At 40.7% G+C, this 17,197-nt stretch overlaps 1 protein-coding gene across 2 annotated transcripts in view; it reads right to left on the minus strand.

The window, feature by feature from the left end:
* The window catches only part of arhgap5 (Rho GTPase activating protein 5), an 86,525-nt gene extending 69,328 nt beyond the window's left edge, over positions 1–17,197 (minus strand). The window contains exons 1-2 of one of the 2 annotated variants that reach the window (XR_004336775.1): positions 16,910–17,197; positions 1,484–5,404 (exon numbers count right to left, since the gene is read on the minus strand). Coding sequence is in view for 1 of the 2 variants with exons in the window: in XM_032546814.1 (XP_032402705.1) it covers positions 1,484–5,194 (3,711 nt within the window). In the remaining variant the exon portion in view is untranslated. The remainder of the gene's footprint in view (positions 1–1,483; positions 5,405–16,909) is intronic. The other variant, XM_032546814.1, reaches the window with a different exon arrangement.

The raw sequence follows: 17,197 nt of genomic DNA on the forward strand, positions 1-17,197 counted from the left end.
GGAAGGTGGCTGGTACATGGCCAATGGCCTGCTGTGGGTTGCGTTCTGCATGTAGAACCATTTAAACTCGCTGCTGGCTCACTTGGCCCTGGAGCAGCACCTGGTTTAGTGGAGTCACTGCTTTTGGTTTTGACGTGCCCAAATTGTTGATCTAGGGGGCTGAGAAGTTCCCTGGGCTTCAGTCTGGGGAATTTCTCCCCAGGACTCTACTCCCCAGGAAGACTACATCTAGTTTCCAGGTCCAGAGGAAACTAGATGTAGTCTTCTCCACAGGAAGAGTACTGCGGCTTCTATGCGGTGCAACATGTAAGAGGCCAAGGCCAGGAGGAGGAACCTTACCAAGTCAGCGATAGAGTAGTTACACCTCTCTACATTGATGTGCTTGCAACTCTGAGATTTCCTTCAGATGTTTCTCCCCAAGTCTCTGCGGTTCCCTCTTTATATCTGAGTCCTCTGTCTCAGAATCATCTTCTGTGCTCACCACAGAGAAAAGTCCGATGGTGGTGGAGGTAACCAAAGCTTGAGGTGGAACCGGGTCCAAATTGTATCCACCTGAGTGTGCAAGGGAGGCAGCGCTGGTCCTGCACATCTGCTTCACATCCCTTCTGTTGGTCACTTCAGGAGGAACAGAGGTGATCTTAAATCAACCTCTAGTTCCAGAGCAGGTCACAGAGTGAGGAACGCATCTTCTTGACAAAGAGGCACAAACAGCAGAGTCACTCAAAGTGCTCAGGCTGTCCATTCTCTCATAAATTTGAGGGCACTGTTCTCCCAATAGTATCGATCCACTATTGGCCCCGTGGTGCCATTTCCTGACCCTCCAGTGGTGCTGTCCAGGTCCAGAAGAAACTAGATATACTCTGACCCAGATCCCGGTGTCTCTGTCGCACTTAGTTTCAACAGTTTGATGAACACATGGGAGACCTGCTCTTCCTGGTAGAGCAGGTACCTCAGTTTTTCATCCAGAGTCTTAATGGTGCTGGAGGTATCTTTAAACATGTTTACTGCAGTGTAGGCCATCAACAAGTTGTACAAGTCCAAGTTTGCATACCTTGTGACTCGCAGTAGCTATTAAATGAAAATAATAAAACATTTTAAAAAGTTAGCATTGACAGTTGTGACTTGCACTGATACCTTAAAAATACCGCGACTTAAGCAATGAGACATGCACTGACGGTTTGCTTCAGTACCTTTGTGTACTCTCATAACCTCATAACACAGATGTATTAAGTGCTTAGGATAAATATGTTAAGATTTTGAGTAAATTTGCTTCTGGACATCTAGTATGAATCTAGCTCATTAAGGTGACTGACTTTTTGTTTGTTGGGAGTAGTTTTGTTCCCCCTGAGGATTTTTGTATTATTATTTTGATACGATAAGCACTGACCTGCCTGTTTTAAGTTTGTTCATTTGTTATAAAACCAATAAAAACTTAGATGAAAAAAAGATTGTGTGCCAGTGCTGAATAATAGGAAAGACTCACCTTTTTCTGGTCCTTCAGTGTCTTTGATGCCTTCTTCTTCTTCATCTTCTTATCATCTTCAGGGTCAGAGGTGATTGCAGGATTATCTATACCAATCTTCCATGGGTCAGCTGGGGAGAGAAGAGGGTCCTCCTCACTGCCTCTATGGGCTCTTCCTTTTTTCTTTTTCTGTGTGGCAGGGCAAAACTCTTCACCATCACTATCAGAATGAAATCGTCTTTGATAGGCCTTTGTTTTACTGAAGAGGATCTTAGAACGATGCTTGTACTTAGATGGTCGCCTCATGGCTTGAGACTTCCGATCAAATCCGTTCTCCTCATCTCCTCCTGAATGGAGGAATGGAGGTGTAATTTTCACCAGACGGCTGTGGGCGTCTTCAGGTACAACATAGATGTCGTCGCTGTGGAAACCTCTGGACCTAACCAGGGTGTCAACAGGCTCTGCATAGTTGTCTGAAGCTTCCACATCTTCAGTGTGTGTGACTGGGCCACGAGGCATCCTGCGATTGCTTCGCATGCCTGCTTCAATGGTTTTAAGCAGGTTGGGGTCGAGCTTCTTCACATTAGGCTTAGGGAGCACAGGTTTAGGTCGGACTGGTGGGGGCACTTTGTGGTTGCGGTCGTGGTCTCCGACAGGTGTGCTGTGAACAGGGTACTCATTTCCCTCTAGGTCAATCCTGTACTTTGCCCGCTCACTGGGTGTAGGCAGAAGTTGGACATCATCACCAATTGGACTGTAAGGTGGGGGGGCCTCATTATCATCATCAGATTCAGGATAATAGGTGGTGTAAGCTGGCAAATGACTATGAGGTGATGTGGGGAAAACATCTTCACTGGTGGTGCAGTCGCGAGTGGAGCTGTCGAGCAAGAAGGCCTTCTCAATGTTTGGCTTTTTTTCTAGCACTTCGTTGAAGAAGGGTGTAAAAACCTCCGTCTGCCGGTGATATTGTGACAGGGAATAGAGTGCTGTGAACTTAGCAGCAATCTCTGTGGCAATGTGCTCCCCTTCAGTCATCAGCTCCTTTATGGCATCACTCTCGAAGAAGTCCGCCTGACTGTCTGTTATCGCCACCATCTGGACGGGGATCACATCTTGGACTTCGGCCAAGAATGCCCGGAGGGTTGCCATTGATGCCTTGCGCTTGGCAGAGTAGACCAGAATATAGCCATGCACAAGTTCATCCTTCCGGACACCAATAGCAGAGTGGTAAGAGAGTATAGTGACTTGGATCCTTTTCCGGTTGTCCCCAATAATCTTATCGAGAATGAGTGTATTGCTCTGGCCTTGCTGTCCAGCACTACAGCAATGTGAATCTAAGAAAGGTGAGAGGATGAGGTCAACACTAAAAGGGTCCCAACACATAGCACACATGACTATTCTAAGATCTGTCTCAGCCATGTCTTTAATACACGGTAGGGGTGCTAAGACACCCAAGTTATGCTTAAGGTCTTCCAGCACTGCCCTGAGCCCCTGCTTAATTTGGAATTCTGTGAATTTCCTTGGAAAAGCTCCTGAGGGAATGTCAACAAAGGTACACTGCAACTTGTTTGCAAGCTGCTGGCCTTGGTGCCTTAGAATAGGTATGTTTTTGCAAACACTGTCTCTCTGACTTGAAAGAATGAGAATAAAAGGGAGTGGCTGAGCAAACTGATCTCGTCTATTCTGTGCTATCTCTGCTCTGATCCTACCTATGCAGTCACCAATACAGTTGAGAGACTCAATAGAGTTAAACACACAAAAGCAGCCATGAGGCTTGAAAGTGGCAACCCATGTGTGACTGAACAGCAGAGTGGAGTTAACATCCACAGGAAGAAGCTCTAGTTCATAAATTTTACCATCAAGCGTGTACTCATCATCTGTGGATTGAGCTCGGATCTCATTTGCTAGTTCCTGTGAGAGACCATCTTTTCCAAGAAGGCAGAGGTTGATCTTATCAATGTTGGCACTGCTATAGTAGAGATTTGAGCGTCCATGGTCAAGCTGTACCAGCCTGTTGGCCAAAACCTGCTCTACTTTCAGATCTACACAGTTCTGTCCACTTAAGCACGTCTCTTTAGTGGGATGGTAGACAAACCCAATGTGTTTAAGGAGAAGCGACTCTCTATCTGGGGCAAGTTTCTGCAGTGCTCTGTACCTGGGCTCCTCATTTAGTACACTGTGAATTTCTGTCATCTTGTCACAACTGGGAGTTGCATTAAGATCCAAGTCATAAAACAGTTCAGCATGCTCAAATAGCATTTCCTGAAAATCCTCTTTGGCCTTTTCAACTATTTCCTGCTGATGCCTACAGTAAACATCCTTTCTGTCAGATTCAGTGATGTACTTGTAGGCCTCATCTTCCATGACAAAGCACATGACCTCCTCCCAGGGTTGTCCTGGACTGATAAAATGAACTCTTTCCAGAGTCTTCTTGAACCTATCTTTCATCTCCACCCTTCTTTTCTCAGATAGCAAGTGCTGGACATGGGAATAGTAAATTCTCTCCCCATCAGGGGTATTAAGGAGGTCGAAGGGTATTCTGCGATCACTATTATCAATGTGATCTGACTCATCCCATGGTGTATGATCCAGTACCACAAACCAACACTGGAAATCTTGCCGGTTTCGGATTATAGTCTGTGCCTCAGGCCATGACAGGTGTTCAACTTCCTCCAGACTACAGAAAATATTGTTAAGGGTTTTTGGAAGTGTTACTAAGTACTCTTCCCGCCGGCGTTTGATGTGCTCCTGTTTCAGTTGTGCAATGTACTTTGTGAACATGGAGCGAGCTTTTCGAGATCCCTCTAGGGTGATAAACTCATCATAGTCTGGCTGACCCTTCAAGTTATTTATGACCGTTTTCCATGTAATATGATAGTCCCTCACTGTTTGCACCATGAGCTTCTCAAATCTTTCTGTTACTGAGGCAGCAAGCTGTCGATGGACTTTATAGGCATCCTGGTATGGTATAGTTTTAGGCTTTCCTCTTGTTTTATCAATCTGCTGGATAAGGGTATTGAAGCAGTGCTCTACGTTGACATTGAAACGTGCTGATGTCTCAATTAACATCAAATTCTTTTTGCTGGCCACAAAGGTCTGCAAATCCCTCAAATGCTGGTCCATATACTCATCACACTTTGAGGCAGCAACAACAATAGGTTTCTTTGACTTAACGATTTGTGAGTAGAGGCTGTTAATGAATTTCATTTGGTCATCAAATTTCCTATTACAACCCTTACTAACATCAACACAAAGCACAAAGCCATCAATGTTCAGTTTCCCATCAGGCATCTGCCTCTGGTCAAAGTCCTGCTCCAAGCCCAGCTGGTCAGTGCAGATGTACATAAGCTTCTCTGCTGACTGGAGTTTAGTTGCTGCAGCTCGTTTGGTATATGGCTGTAGATTTGTACTTCGATGTGGAAGAAATGTTTGGTCATCAATGAACTCAGTTTGTTCAATGACTTGGATTTTACAGTCCAAACCCTCCTCCCCCCGAATGTTCACCTCCCCCCAATATAGGAAATGGTCATTGTTGACAACACGTCCGCCAAAATCTATTGTACTGAGCACTGAGGTGTGCTCAGAGTAGTAATTGTCTGCATCTGGGCGCACATATCGATTGCACAGGCAGGACTTGCCCACTCCACAGTTGCCCTTTTCTTTTTCAGTCCCAGACAGGCCAACCACACTAATGGAAAATGTCAGGGAGCGTGCATCCTTATTCTTGGCCATTATATACGCCCACTCATTGCTAACTTGGTTGCTATTAGGAAAAATAGATCAAGATTTCATTCCAGTTCAGTTGCTCAGTGGGTCAGGGCTCTGGATGTTTTCATTTTCCCTGGGTTTAAGTCAATCTTTTTCTTCAAATTACTTTCACTCCTTGCAGAGACTTTTCTGTAAGCCGGGTTAAAGCAGCCAACGCCTTCTTTTATCACCTTCCTGAAAGATATGAAATGTGAAAACAATCAGTTAAAAACAGGCAAAAAATATATAAGACATACTAACAAAACAGACATTTTTTTCCATACCTGGATCTGATTACATCTGTTGGAAACATGAACATTTGAACTTAAACATTAAAAACGTTGTCAGACATATTTACTTGGATCCAAAAGTCTTCTAAATTCTAAGTTTTGAAGGAGAATTTTGGGTTTTTAAAACGAAATTAATTTGTAAAAAGACCTCCTGAGAATGAGTGGCAACATCAATCATTTCAAGAACACTGAATATCAGTGTCAGTTCTTCTTTAAAGAGAAAAGGGAGTGCTTTCAACTAATTTGTGCTGAGACAAGATAAAAATGGTCTTTATGAAATTCTTTTCCTTTTCCTGTTAGCATGTGAGGTCTTTCACTTCTACGCAGCTCTTCTTGCCCAGGTTGCACTAAAGAGGTTTCATCTACTTGCTCTGCTTTGGCAGCTTGTTCTGCATTGGCAACTTCTATTTCTGTGTCATTTGTTTCTGACATTTTGTTTTACTTGAAATGTTATGGACTTCTTAATTGGTGAAAATCTCCTTTTAACTTGACTTAAATTAACTCTGAGCTTTGTTGCATTACTTCCCTTCTCGTTACCTTGTTGCGCTGTTGTTGTCAGGCTTCACACAGTTCCTTGTTGTTACTCCTTCCTTGTGTCACTTTCCAAACATGAAATTAAATGTCTGGTTTCTGGACGTCTTTATGAAGAAGTAACCGAACAATCTACTTTTCTGTGCAGAAGGAGGTGGAAGACGTGCAGGGGAGATATGTGATGGTGGTGAGGTCAATAGAAGGGACGGACATAACAATAATGAATATATATGCCCCAAATGAAGATAATCCAACCTTTTTAATAGAAGTAGCTTCCGTCTTAGCAAAAGAATCAAAAGGTGTAATAATATTGGCAGGAGACTTTAACTGTGTGTTGGATCCAAAACAAGATAAATTACCGCCAGAACAAGGCCCTCTTGGCAAAAAACCCGAAAGCCCTGAAACACCTGCTAGGGGAGTTGGGACTTGGAGGGCGTGTAACCCACAAGGCAGGGACTTCACATTCTTCTCAAACGTGCACGGTTCATACTCAAGACTGGATATGATATTTATACCCAAACGAGACCTTTATAGGATGGTACATAGTGTTATTGAACCTATAACTTTGTCAGACCATGGACCAGTCAGAATAACATTAAGAATGAAAAACAAAAAACATTTTAAATACCGGCGATTGAATGTCTCCATGCTGAACGAGCCACATGTCCAAGAACAAATGAAGACAATAGATGAATACTTCCGCTTGAATGATAATGGGGCAGTGTCCCAGGTGATATTGTGGGATGGAGCTAAAGCAGTAATTAGGGGTAAATGTATAGAAATTGCAAGTAAATTAAAGAAATAACGGATACAGAAAGTAAATGACCTAGAAAACGAAGTGAGAAGATTAGAACAAACTTATAAAAGGGATAGAAAAGAGAAGACACTGAAAAAACTTAAAAGAAGCAGGGAAGCACTGGACAAACTACTTACTTATAAGGCAGAAGGTGCTATGAGGTATACTGGTCAAAAATACTATGAAGTGGGGAACCGTGCCAGCCGCTTATTGGCCTTCCAATTGAGAAAAATACAGGCCAGTCAAGTGGTTCCAAACATATGCCACCCGGAATAGAACTATCCCAACCCGAAAAAATTGCAGAGGCGTTTCGAGAATTTTATAAAGAACTATATAATTCCCAAAGTCTTCCCCAGAAAAGGGAGGAAATGGAGGACCTCTTTAAAACGCTTAATTTACCGAAATTAACACAAGAAGAAGCGGGTGATCTGAATAAGCCAATTACGGATACTGAGGTTGAGGAAGTAATTAAATTATAAAAAAACCAACAAAACTCCAGGGACAGATGGTCTAAGTGGAGAGTTCTATAAAGCAGTGGTCCCCAACCACCGGGACCAATTGGTACCGGGCCGCGCAAGAAATAATGAACTACTTCCGGATCTTTTATTTTGAAAATCCTAAACCGGTTACGTCTTGCACGTCAAAATTGCGTCAACATCGGAGTGCTGCGCGCACCATTACCCCCCTCCCGCACCCCCGCTTGGTCCGCAGCAAAATAGCGAAGGGCTGACCGGTCCGCGCGACTAAAAAGGTTGGGGACCACTGCTATAAAGTATTCATAAAAGAACTTACCCCTAAATTATGTGCAGTATACAACTACGCTTTAAAAGAAAATGATCCTCCAAAAAGCTGGTCAGAAGCGATAATAACGGTAATACATAAAGAGGGGAAAAACCCTAAAGAATGTGCCTCCTACCGTCCCATAAGTCTTTTAGGGAACGATCTAAAAATTCTTGGCTCAATTTTAGCAAATAGGATGCAAAGGTACTTAAAGAAAATAATAAAACCTGATCAAACTGGATTTATAACTACACGACAAGGATCGAACAACATTAGAAGAGCACTAAATATACAGTCAATTGCTAAGAAAGACAGCCAACCTTCAATGCTCCTTGCATTAGATGCGGAGAAAGCATTTGATAGGGTGGACTGGGATTATCTAAATTACACATTGAAGAAGATGGGATTTAACAACACTTTCATAAGATGGATTGCGATCCTTAACCAAAATCCAATCTCGAAGGTCCGGGTAAACAGCTACTGCTCTGAATTTTTCAACATAAAAAGGGGGGTGAGGCAGGGAAGCCCGGTCTCACCTATTCTTTTCGCCATAAGTATTGAGCCGTTAGCAGAACTGATTAGAACGAACAAAAACATAGAAGGAATAATAGATAAGGGAGGTATAGAACATAATATTTCTTTATTTGCAGATGACATCCTCCTATACATAAAAAACCCGTCAAGTACAATACCCCCCCTTATGAAATGCTTACACACATTTGGTCACATCTCAGGCTATAAAGTCAATGAAATTAAATCGGAAGCAATGATGATGTCAGGACAATGGCCAGAACACCTGGAGAAAGAAGTACAATTTAAATGGCCAATAGCGGGCCTTAAATACTTAGGAGTCATTCTGACCAATAATTTTTCCCAGTTATACAACGCTAATTACAACACACTTATATCTCAAATCAAAAAAGATTTGGAAAGATGGCAGATTCTCCCATTATCTTTAGTTGGCAGGGTGGAAACGATTAGGATGAATGTGCTACCACGGCTTCTTTTCCGCTTTAATTCCCTTCCGGTCATGGTTCCCAACACCACCTTCAAGTTGTTGGACAGACTTATATCAAGATTAATTTGGCAAAACAAACGACCAAGAGTGAGACTTAAGGTTATGTGTTCTTCAAAGAATGTGGGAGGCCTGGCTCTTCCACATCTTGAAAGTTATTATTGGGCGGCACAGCTAAAGGCACTTTTGTTACATGGATTAGGTTGGATTTGGATACAAAATGGGTACAGCTGGAACAGGGTTCAGTAGTAGGGAGCATCTTGAGACTTACCTTTTTTAAGTAGAAACGGATGGTGAAAACTTAAGATCCAAAATGAGTGGGTGGTGTTTACTTTGAAAGTGTGGGATAAAGTTCGGAGGAAATTAAAGCTACCACTCTCCCTATCACGAGCAGCTAGAATAAATGGCATAGTCGACTTTAAACCTAACAAACTTGATGGGGGATTTGGTGAATGGGCAGACAAAGGTTTAATAACAATAAACCAACTATTTACAGGAACAACATTAAAAGCCTTCTCGCAACTACAAAATGAATATAACATCGCTAACACGGATCTTTTCAGATTAGACCAAACCTTCAAAAACACAAAGAAATAGACAAATTAAAAGAGAAACTGACAAATTTTGAACAATACTGGATCGATGTGGTGGAGAACCAAAAAGATCTTCAAAAGATTATCTCAGCTCTATACCAGAGATTACGAATCGACCAAGACGAGACAACTCTAGACGTCAAGAATAAATGGGAACTGGAACTAAACGTGGTGGTAGAGGATACAGAGTGGGAAGAGACTTGGGGTAAATGGCATACATGCCTGAGTAGTCTAAACTGGAGAGAGTTTAGCTGGAAAATAAGAATGAGATTTTTTAGAACGCCGATAGTGATAGCCAGCTATGATAGTAAGGCCAGCGACCTCTGCTGGCAGAAGTGATGTCAACAAGACCTCACGTCGTTCCAGGTGAAATTTAGATTTTTTCCTGTATACTTTACAAAATGCCTTTCGGTCATTCCTAGTCTTTGAATCTCGGATCATCAAGCTAAAGTTGTGAAAACTTATTTTCCCACGGCGAAGCGCAAAATGACTAGCTAGTCTCAACACGTTAGGCGGTTCCAACACAACGCATGCGCACAGCAGCTTGGAGTCTATCAGTGACAGCTGCCAGTACAGTAGTTGGGGCCTGCCCATAGCAATGCATAAGGAGAGCAGTACTGACTTGCGAAGCAAGTCAGTACTGCCTCCATGCATTGCATGGCAGGCACCTATTATTCTACACCCGATAGAATGTCTCTTTATTGGGGCCTGCCATGCAAAGCAATGGCAGGAACCTATTACTATTGTCGGAGAGAAGCGTCTCTTTAAGTTTCTTCTTTATTTTTCTTCCGTCACCGTTAATGCGGCTCATACCGCTGGGTGCACACCTACAAATGAGGTATCAAAACGTGCAGAAAATTCACGCCATTGGAGCTATTATTTTTGGTGGGATTTGGGCTTAACGTGGCGACATAATTCGCAAAAAACTGCGAAAAAAAACCCATTATAAGTCAATGGGAAAAATCCTGGAAATACCCTATTTTTGAGGATTTTCTGTGTCGTCACAAATTCACCTAGAAATGCCATTCAAATTTCATTTTGTAGATACGTCTGTGATCTCTTCGAAAGTGAAGACGGCTCGTCGATACCAGTTACGGTTTGTCCACAATTTGCCTCTAAGCGACCCAAAGTTTCTCATTTTTCCTAAAGTTAGAGGGCTTCTCTCGTTGATTAGAGTGAGAGATCAAGACAACTTTTTCAACCCAAATCATTTTTGAAATCGCCATCACGGCCACAAATATCGCACGATTAGTATCAAAATCGGTCCTGACATTGATACGCCTGTCTGCTCCGGTAAAATGTTTTCGAAATTTATCTAGACCGTACGGTTTTCTGTCACGGTGCTTCAGAGCAAAGTGATGCGACAAGATTTTCTGAGGCTCTCAGGCTCTTTCACTAACACTTCACACCTTGGTGTGAAACTTATTTAACATAGCAACGGAACTCAAGAGGCTATTGGCTGCTGATTTGGACTACAAATACGCATCATTGTAGTTCTATCTATCCTCAGTTGAAACAGATCAGGACTGAGAACTGGCCTTTAGAACTACCTGCTGCTATGGGCTGTATATAACTGATTTAACTCAGTAACTGTTACACATGGGATTAGTTTTGAACTTTAAAATGAAGCTTAACAAAAATTTCACAATAAAAGCCTTGAATATTTTTACATCATGTAATTGCTCTTTTTGGCTTTATTTGACTTTTTCATCCAAAGCACTGTTACACATGGTATTAGTTTGGCCCTTTGAAATGAAGCTTAACAAAAATTTCAAAATAAAAGCCTTGAATATTTTTACATGACGTAATTGCTCTTTTTGGCTTTATTTGACTTTTTCATCCAAAGCACTGTTACACGTGGTATTAGTTCAGAACTTTAAAATGAAGCATACTGAAAATTTCAAAATAAAAGCCTTGAATATTTTTACATCATGTAATTGCTCTTTTTGGCTTTATTTGACTTTTTCATCCAAAGCACTGTTACACATGGTATTAGTTTGGCCCTTTGAAATGAAGCATACTGAAAATTGCAAAATAAAAGCCTTGAATATTTTTACATGACGTAATTGCTCTTTTTGGCTTTATATAACTGATTTAACCCAGCAATTGTTACACATGGGATTAGTGTGGCAATTTAAAATTAAGCTTGATGAAAATTTCAAAATAAAAGCCTTGAATATTATTACATCAGGTAATTGCTGTTTTTGGCTTTATTTGACTTTTTCATCCAAAGCACTGTTACACATGGTATTAGTTTGGCCCTTTGAAATGAAGCTTAACAAAAATTTCAAAATAAAAGCCTTGAATATTTTTACATCAACTACTTGCGTTTTCAGCATTATATAACTGATTTAACCCAATGACTATTACACATGGGATTAAAATAGACTGTTTTGCATGAGCAGCAGATAGATCCTCTATTGCACATGTGTCAAACTCAAGGCCCGCGGGCCACATGTTGCCCGCTACGTCATTTTATGTGGCCCTCTCCCCCCTACCACCGTTTTACAGCCCCATTGATTGACTTAAAATAGGTTTTGAGGACGAATTGACTACAAACTACATATCCCATAATGCCTTCCGATTCTTACCAACCAACATTACGGCTTCTCGCCACTAGAGTGCAGCAGAGTCACCTCAAGCTGATTATTAATTTTCCCAGCGAATAAAACTGAAACATCGACAAGCTAAGAAGCTAAAGAGCGAAGTCCCGTGATGTTTCAATCGAGGACTTTTACCGTCTACTGCCCCCTGATTTGATGCCACAGCTTCGACTCCATGCAGCTCGTGTTTTGTCCACGTTTGGAAGCACCTATCTGTGCGAACAGATGTTTTCAATAATGACTTTAAACAAGGCCAAGCACAGATCGCGCATTACTGACGAAAACCTACACGCCGTTTTGCGGATTGCCACAGAATAGAACTAAAACCAGACATCGACGAACTGACCAGGGGAAAACGGTGCCTGACATCCGGCCAGAAAACATTGGTAAGCACAAACAAACTACATTTAAATAGAATGAATGTAAAACCAAAACTCAGTATACTGGAATATGCATATAGTTTATTGATTTTGCTTGTGTTTTGTGTTTATTTACAGAACACAACACAATGAGGATGTGTGTGAGTTGGTGACAGGGTGAAGAGGGATCAGCGTTGTGTTCAAGGACAGGCAACGTCACCTCATTGTTTTGTTCTTATGTGAAATGCATGTTCGTTGTGTAATAAATAACGAAAAAGTTTTGTGAATGAAGTTGAGAGTTAATATCAAAACTTGTTTTTTATTATTTGTCTGCTTATCTTCAAAGCAGACAAAGAATAATTTTCCCAGCGAATAAAACTGAAACATCGACAAGCTAACGAGCTAAAGAGCGAAGTTTAGCTGAGCAGTTTAAAAATACTGAGCATATTTTTAAACTGCTCAGTTTAAAAATACTGTAATTTTTAAACTGAGCAGTAATTTTACATCCATGCAAACTCAAATGTAATATTTAAAACTTGAATACATAAAATCAGTTATTTAACAATATGAGGTGTTGTTTAAAAATAAAAAAGATAGCAATTTCTTTTTATTGCAGAGACATTAGATTCTTAAATTTATGGTATTCTTTAAATGTTGTAATTTTGGTTCATTGTAAACTTTACCTGTAAAAAGTTTGTAGAAATCTTTAACATAAGGTCAATATATATTTTTAAACTGTGATATGTTGTGTGTGTGCGTTATTGAAAATTTATATTTGTGACAATCATTAGGTAAATGCTAATGAACTGCCTTCCTGCAGTTTATGAGCATTGAACTGTTACTAAACAGTTCCATGCAAGGTTCATTAGCGTTAGCATTTTAGCTTCAATAAGCTATTAGCTATTTATTTTACTTTTTAGCAATGTTTAGTATACTGAATGGAGTAAATCAATTACAGAAAATATCCTAGTGATTTCCCACATACTGATGAAAGCAATGACGCTAACATTAGCGTTTCTGCTGATTTTAGCTGATATACTTACTTTATAATACTGAACGGTGCACGTCCGCCTCACTTAACGTTCTTGCGATTCTCCGCGTGCCACTGATTACGTCGCGGCGTTCTTTAGCGTCGACGCCGATTTGTAGCGTGACGACGCCGGGCCCATGCCCGACGGGCGCGCCTTGGCAGGCCCCGGCTAAATTTCTTCCGAAATTTTCTAGTATATTATATATTATTATTCCGTTACCGTTAATGCGGCTCGTACCGCTGTGAGCCCACCCACAAAAGTGGTATCAAAACGTGCGGCTTATTCCCGGCATTGGAGCTATTATTTTTATAAGGAATCGGACTTACGATGGCGACGTAAAAAGCGAAAAACGAGCAAAATTACCAACTGCCGAAACGCAGAGCCTAACTGACACCAACTGCCGCTTTTTTAGAGTGAGAAATGAAGAGAATTTTTGACCCCACATTAATTTTGAAATCACCGTCACGCCCACAAATATCGCCCAATTGGTATCAAACTCGGTCATGACATCGATACGCCTGCCTGCTCCGGTAAAATGTTTTCGAAATTTCTCTAGGGCTTACGGTTTTCTGTCAAGGTGCTTCAGAGCGAAATCATGCGCCAGGATAACTGACGCTCTCCCAGATTCACTTCCATGTATTTCTGAAAAATTTCTGAGCTCTGCATGCACCATTTTTGTCTCATCACTGCAATTACTGTGAGTGAGCTACAAATATGAATCGCGGTACTATGGAAGACGACAAATAGCTCTTTCATATGCTTCAAACGGTTTTCCAATACGTCTCTCGGTTCCTGAACGGCAAGGAGTTGTTCAGGCTGCTTTTTCCATGTAAACCAATGGGGTGTCTCACAAAGATAGAAATCTTTTTCCACCTCTCTGTGTCGCACACACATGACAGTTAGCAGAGGATTGATAACCATAGCAATGGAACACAGGAGGGGATTGGCTGCTGGTTAGGACTACAAATACGCATCACTGTAGTTCTAATCAATACTCAGTTAAAACAGAGGGCTGAGCTGCCATTTAGAGCTACAGGCTGTTTTGGCCAGTAAATAACGGATTTAACCCAAACACTGTTAGACATTTTAATTAGTGTGATCATTTAATATGAAGCTTATGTATTTTTTCAAAATAAAAGCCTCAATATCCCCCTCAGGTTAATGCACCGCTGTAGGCGGTGCAATAATATTAGCATGCATTATCTTTTTCTCTCAGGTCAGGGAACTGCCTTGCGCAGCAAGGCAGTTCATTAGCATTAGCCTTTTACCTTAAATAAGCTATTAGCTATTTTCTTACTTGTTAGCCATGTTTAATATACTGAGTGGAGTAAGTCAATTACAGACAACATTCTAATGATATCCCACATGCTATTGACAGCATGTAGAGAAAGATATGTTCAGCCTGCTTTGATCAAAAAAACTAACTGCTTCAAACAGTTACAATTCTGTCTCTCCGTCTCTGTCTCACTCACATGACAGCTGAGCTGCTCTTTAGAACTACAATGACTGAAGGTTAGAACTACAACATGGCGGACACTCAGTGCCTACAAAAGAGGTCTGAGCTGAATGTCAGAACTACAAACATGGAGGAACTGTCAGTTACTACAGAGGAGGACTGAGCTGGCCTTTAGAACTACTTGTGTTTTGGGCTTTTTATAACTGATTTTACCCAACCATTGTTACACATGGATTTAATGTGGCAATTTAAAATAAAGCTTAATGAAAATTTCAAAATAAAAGCCTTGACAATTTTTGCATCAGAAAATTGCTCTTTTGAGCTTTATATAACTGATTTAACCCAGCAATTGTTACACATGGGATTAGTGTGGCAATTTAAAATTAAGCTTAATGAAAATTTCAAAATAAAAGCCTTGAATATTTTTACATTATGTAATTGCTCTTTTTGGCTTTATGTGACTTTTTTATCCAAAGCACTGATACACATGGGAATAGTTTGGCCCTTTGAAATGAAGCTTAACAAAAATTTCAAAATAAAAGCCTTGCCAATTTTTACATCAGATAATTGTTCTTGTGAGCATTATATAACTGATTTTATCCAATCACTGTTATACATGGTATTAGTTTGCACCTTGGAAAGGAAGCTTAACAACAATTTCAAAATAAAAGCCTTGAGAAATCTTACATTAGGTAATTGCACTTTTGAGCAATAAATAACTGATTTAACCCAATGACTATTAGACATGGGATTAGTTTGGACCTTTGAAATTAAGCTTAACAAAAATTTCAAAATAAAAGCCTCAACATGCCCCTGAGGTTAGTGCACCGCCGCAGGCGGTGCAATAATATTATTCTGCATTATCTTTTTCTCTCAGGTTAGGGAACTGCCTTGCGCAGCAAGGCAGTTCATTAGCATTAGCATTTTAGCTTCAATAAGCTATTAGCTATTTATTTGACTTATTAGCCATGTTTAGTATACTGAATGGAGTAAGTCCATTATAGAGAACATCCTAGTGATGTCCCACATGCTAGTGACAGCAATGATGCTAACATTAGCATTTTTGCTAATTTTAGCTGATGCACTTACTTTATCATTCTGAATGGTGCAAGTACATGTTAGTCAACATTCTTGTCATTGTCCTCATATGATTGCAGCTTTCTTTAGCATTGATGCTAATTTCTAGCATCAGAACGCTGGGTCCAAACTGACGGGCACACTTTGGCAGGCCCCGGTTAAATTTCTTCAGGAATTTTCTAGTTAGAATTTTTTATACAGATTTTAGTAAAACAAACTTAAAACAATAAGTGAGCATCAATGGAAAAGTAAATATATTTTGAAGGGATGATGAAAAATGTACTACCTTTTACTACCTTTAGTTACTGGCCTGCATTCTTACTACCTTTTATTGGCCTTAATTTGAGCTCATTAAATTCACTACCTTTCACTACCGCAACAAAACCCTGTGTTTTGTTTTCAGTTCAATTTTTTGATCATAACTTCTCATTAGTGAGAGATAGGTCGTGTGTGAATATACTCCACTCATGACAAAATAAGGAAAAAGATGTTTACTTTAAATCTTTTGATAGATGTGGACCATCTAAAGACCATCCCTGCAACTTGTAGACAAAGTCAATAACTAATTTAGAATTGTATAATTTGTCTGTTAAACTCATCATTTTATTAGTGTATAAGCTTTCTTTAGAAATGTTTCAGATTGTCTTGATAGACAATCTGAAACATTTCTAAACAGCAACAAAGACGGTAAATGTGTGGGTTTAATGACAATAATTTTACCGGAGGAAAGAAGTGTCAGAGCAGGAATAAACAGGTTAGAGAGGATTCCTTGGAATTAAAGTGGAACTAAAAGACTGAATTAGAATAATGCGACAGGGCTCCCTTCAATAGTCACACCCGCAGCTTTGCGCCACAGTCGTAAAATATCGATCTCGCCCTAAAAAAAATTAGGAGAGAGGAAAAATACACACCTCTAATCCCCTCTGAAAACGTTAGCTAAACACTGTTAGCCTAAGCAGAGTGAGTTAGCTAACAGCTAGCGTTAGCACCAACCAGGACGGAGATTGCTCGAGTAAAATACACAACTAGGCTAGTTTACCGGACCAGGTCTGGTTCTGGCACTGGTTTACTTGAACACTCTAAGTTACAGTCGTGCGGGTACCTTTCGTCCTTAAATGAGAGTGCTGGGTGAGCTCATAAAGTCGGCTCAGATACATTCCCCTACCCACCTAATAACATGGTGGCTCCTAGATCCATATACCACGGAAAACAGAAGGAAGCATATCCACATTCGAAGGTAAAAAATATATATATCCCTTCTTCTGTCGGCAGTCGGGTTCTCCGGAAAAAACTCCAAAGTCAGGTTTGATTGGAGTCGTAATACTGTTAGGTCATTACAACCGACAAGTCCACATTTTACTCTTGTCCATGTTAGGCTGGTATCCACTGAAAACTGAAAGCTGGCTTTGCGGACTTCCTCCTTCTCTCCCAACAGCACTGCCAAGCGGCAATGGCGA

Source organism: Xiphophorus hellerii, chromosome 19, assembly GCF_003331165.1.
Source record: "Xiphophorus hellerii strain 12219 chromosome 19, Xiphophorus_hellerii-4.1, whole genome shotgun sequence".
Lineage (NCBI taxonomy): Eukaryota > Metazoa > Chordata > Actinopteri > Cyprinodontiformes > Poeciliidae > Xiphophorus > Xiphophorus hellerii.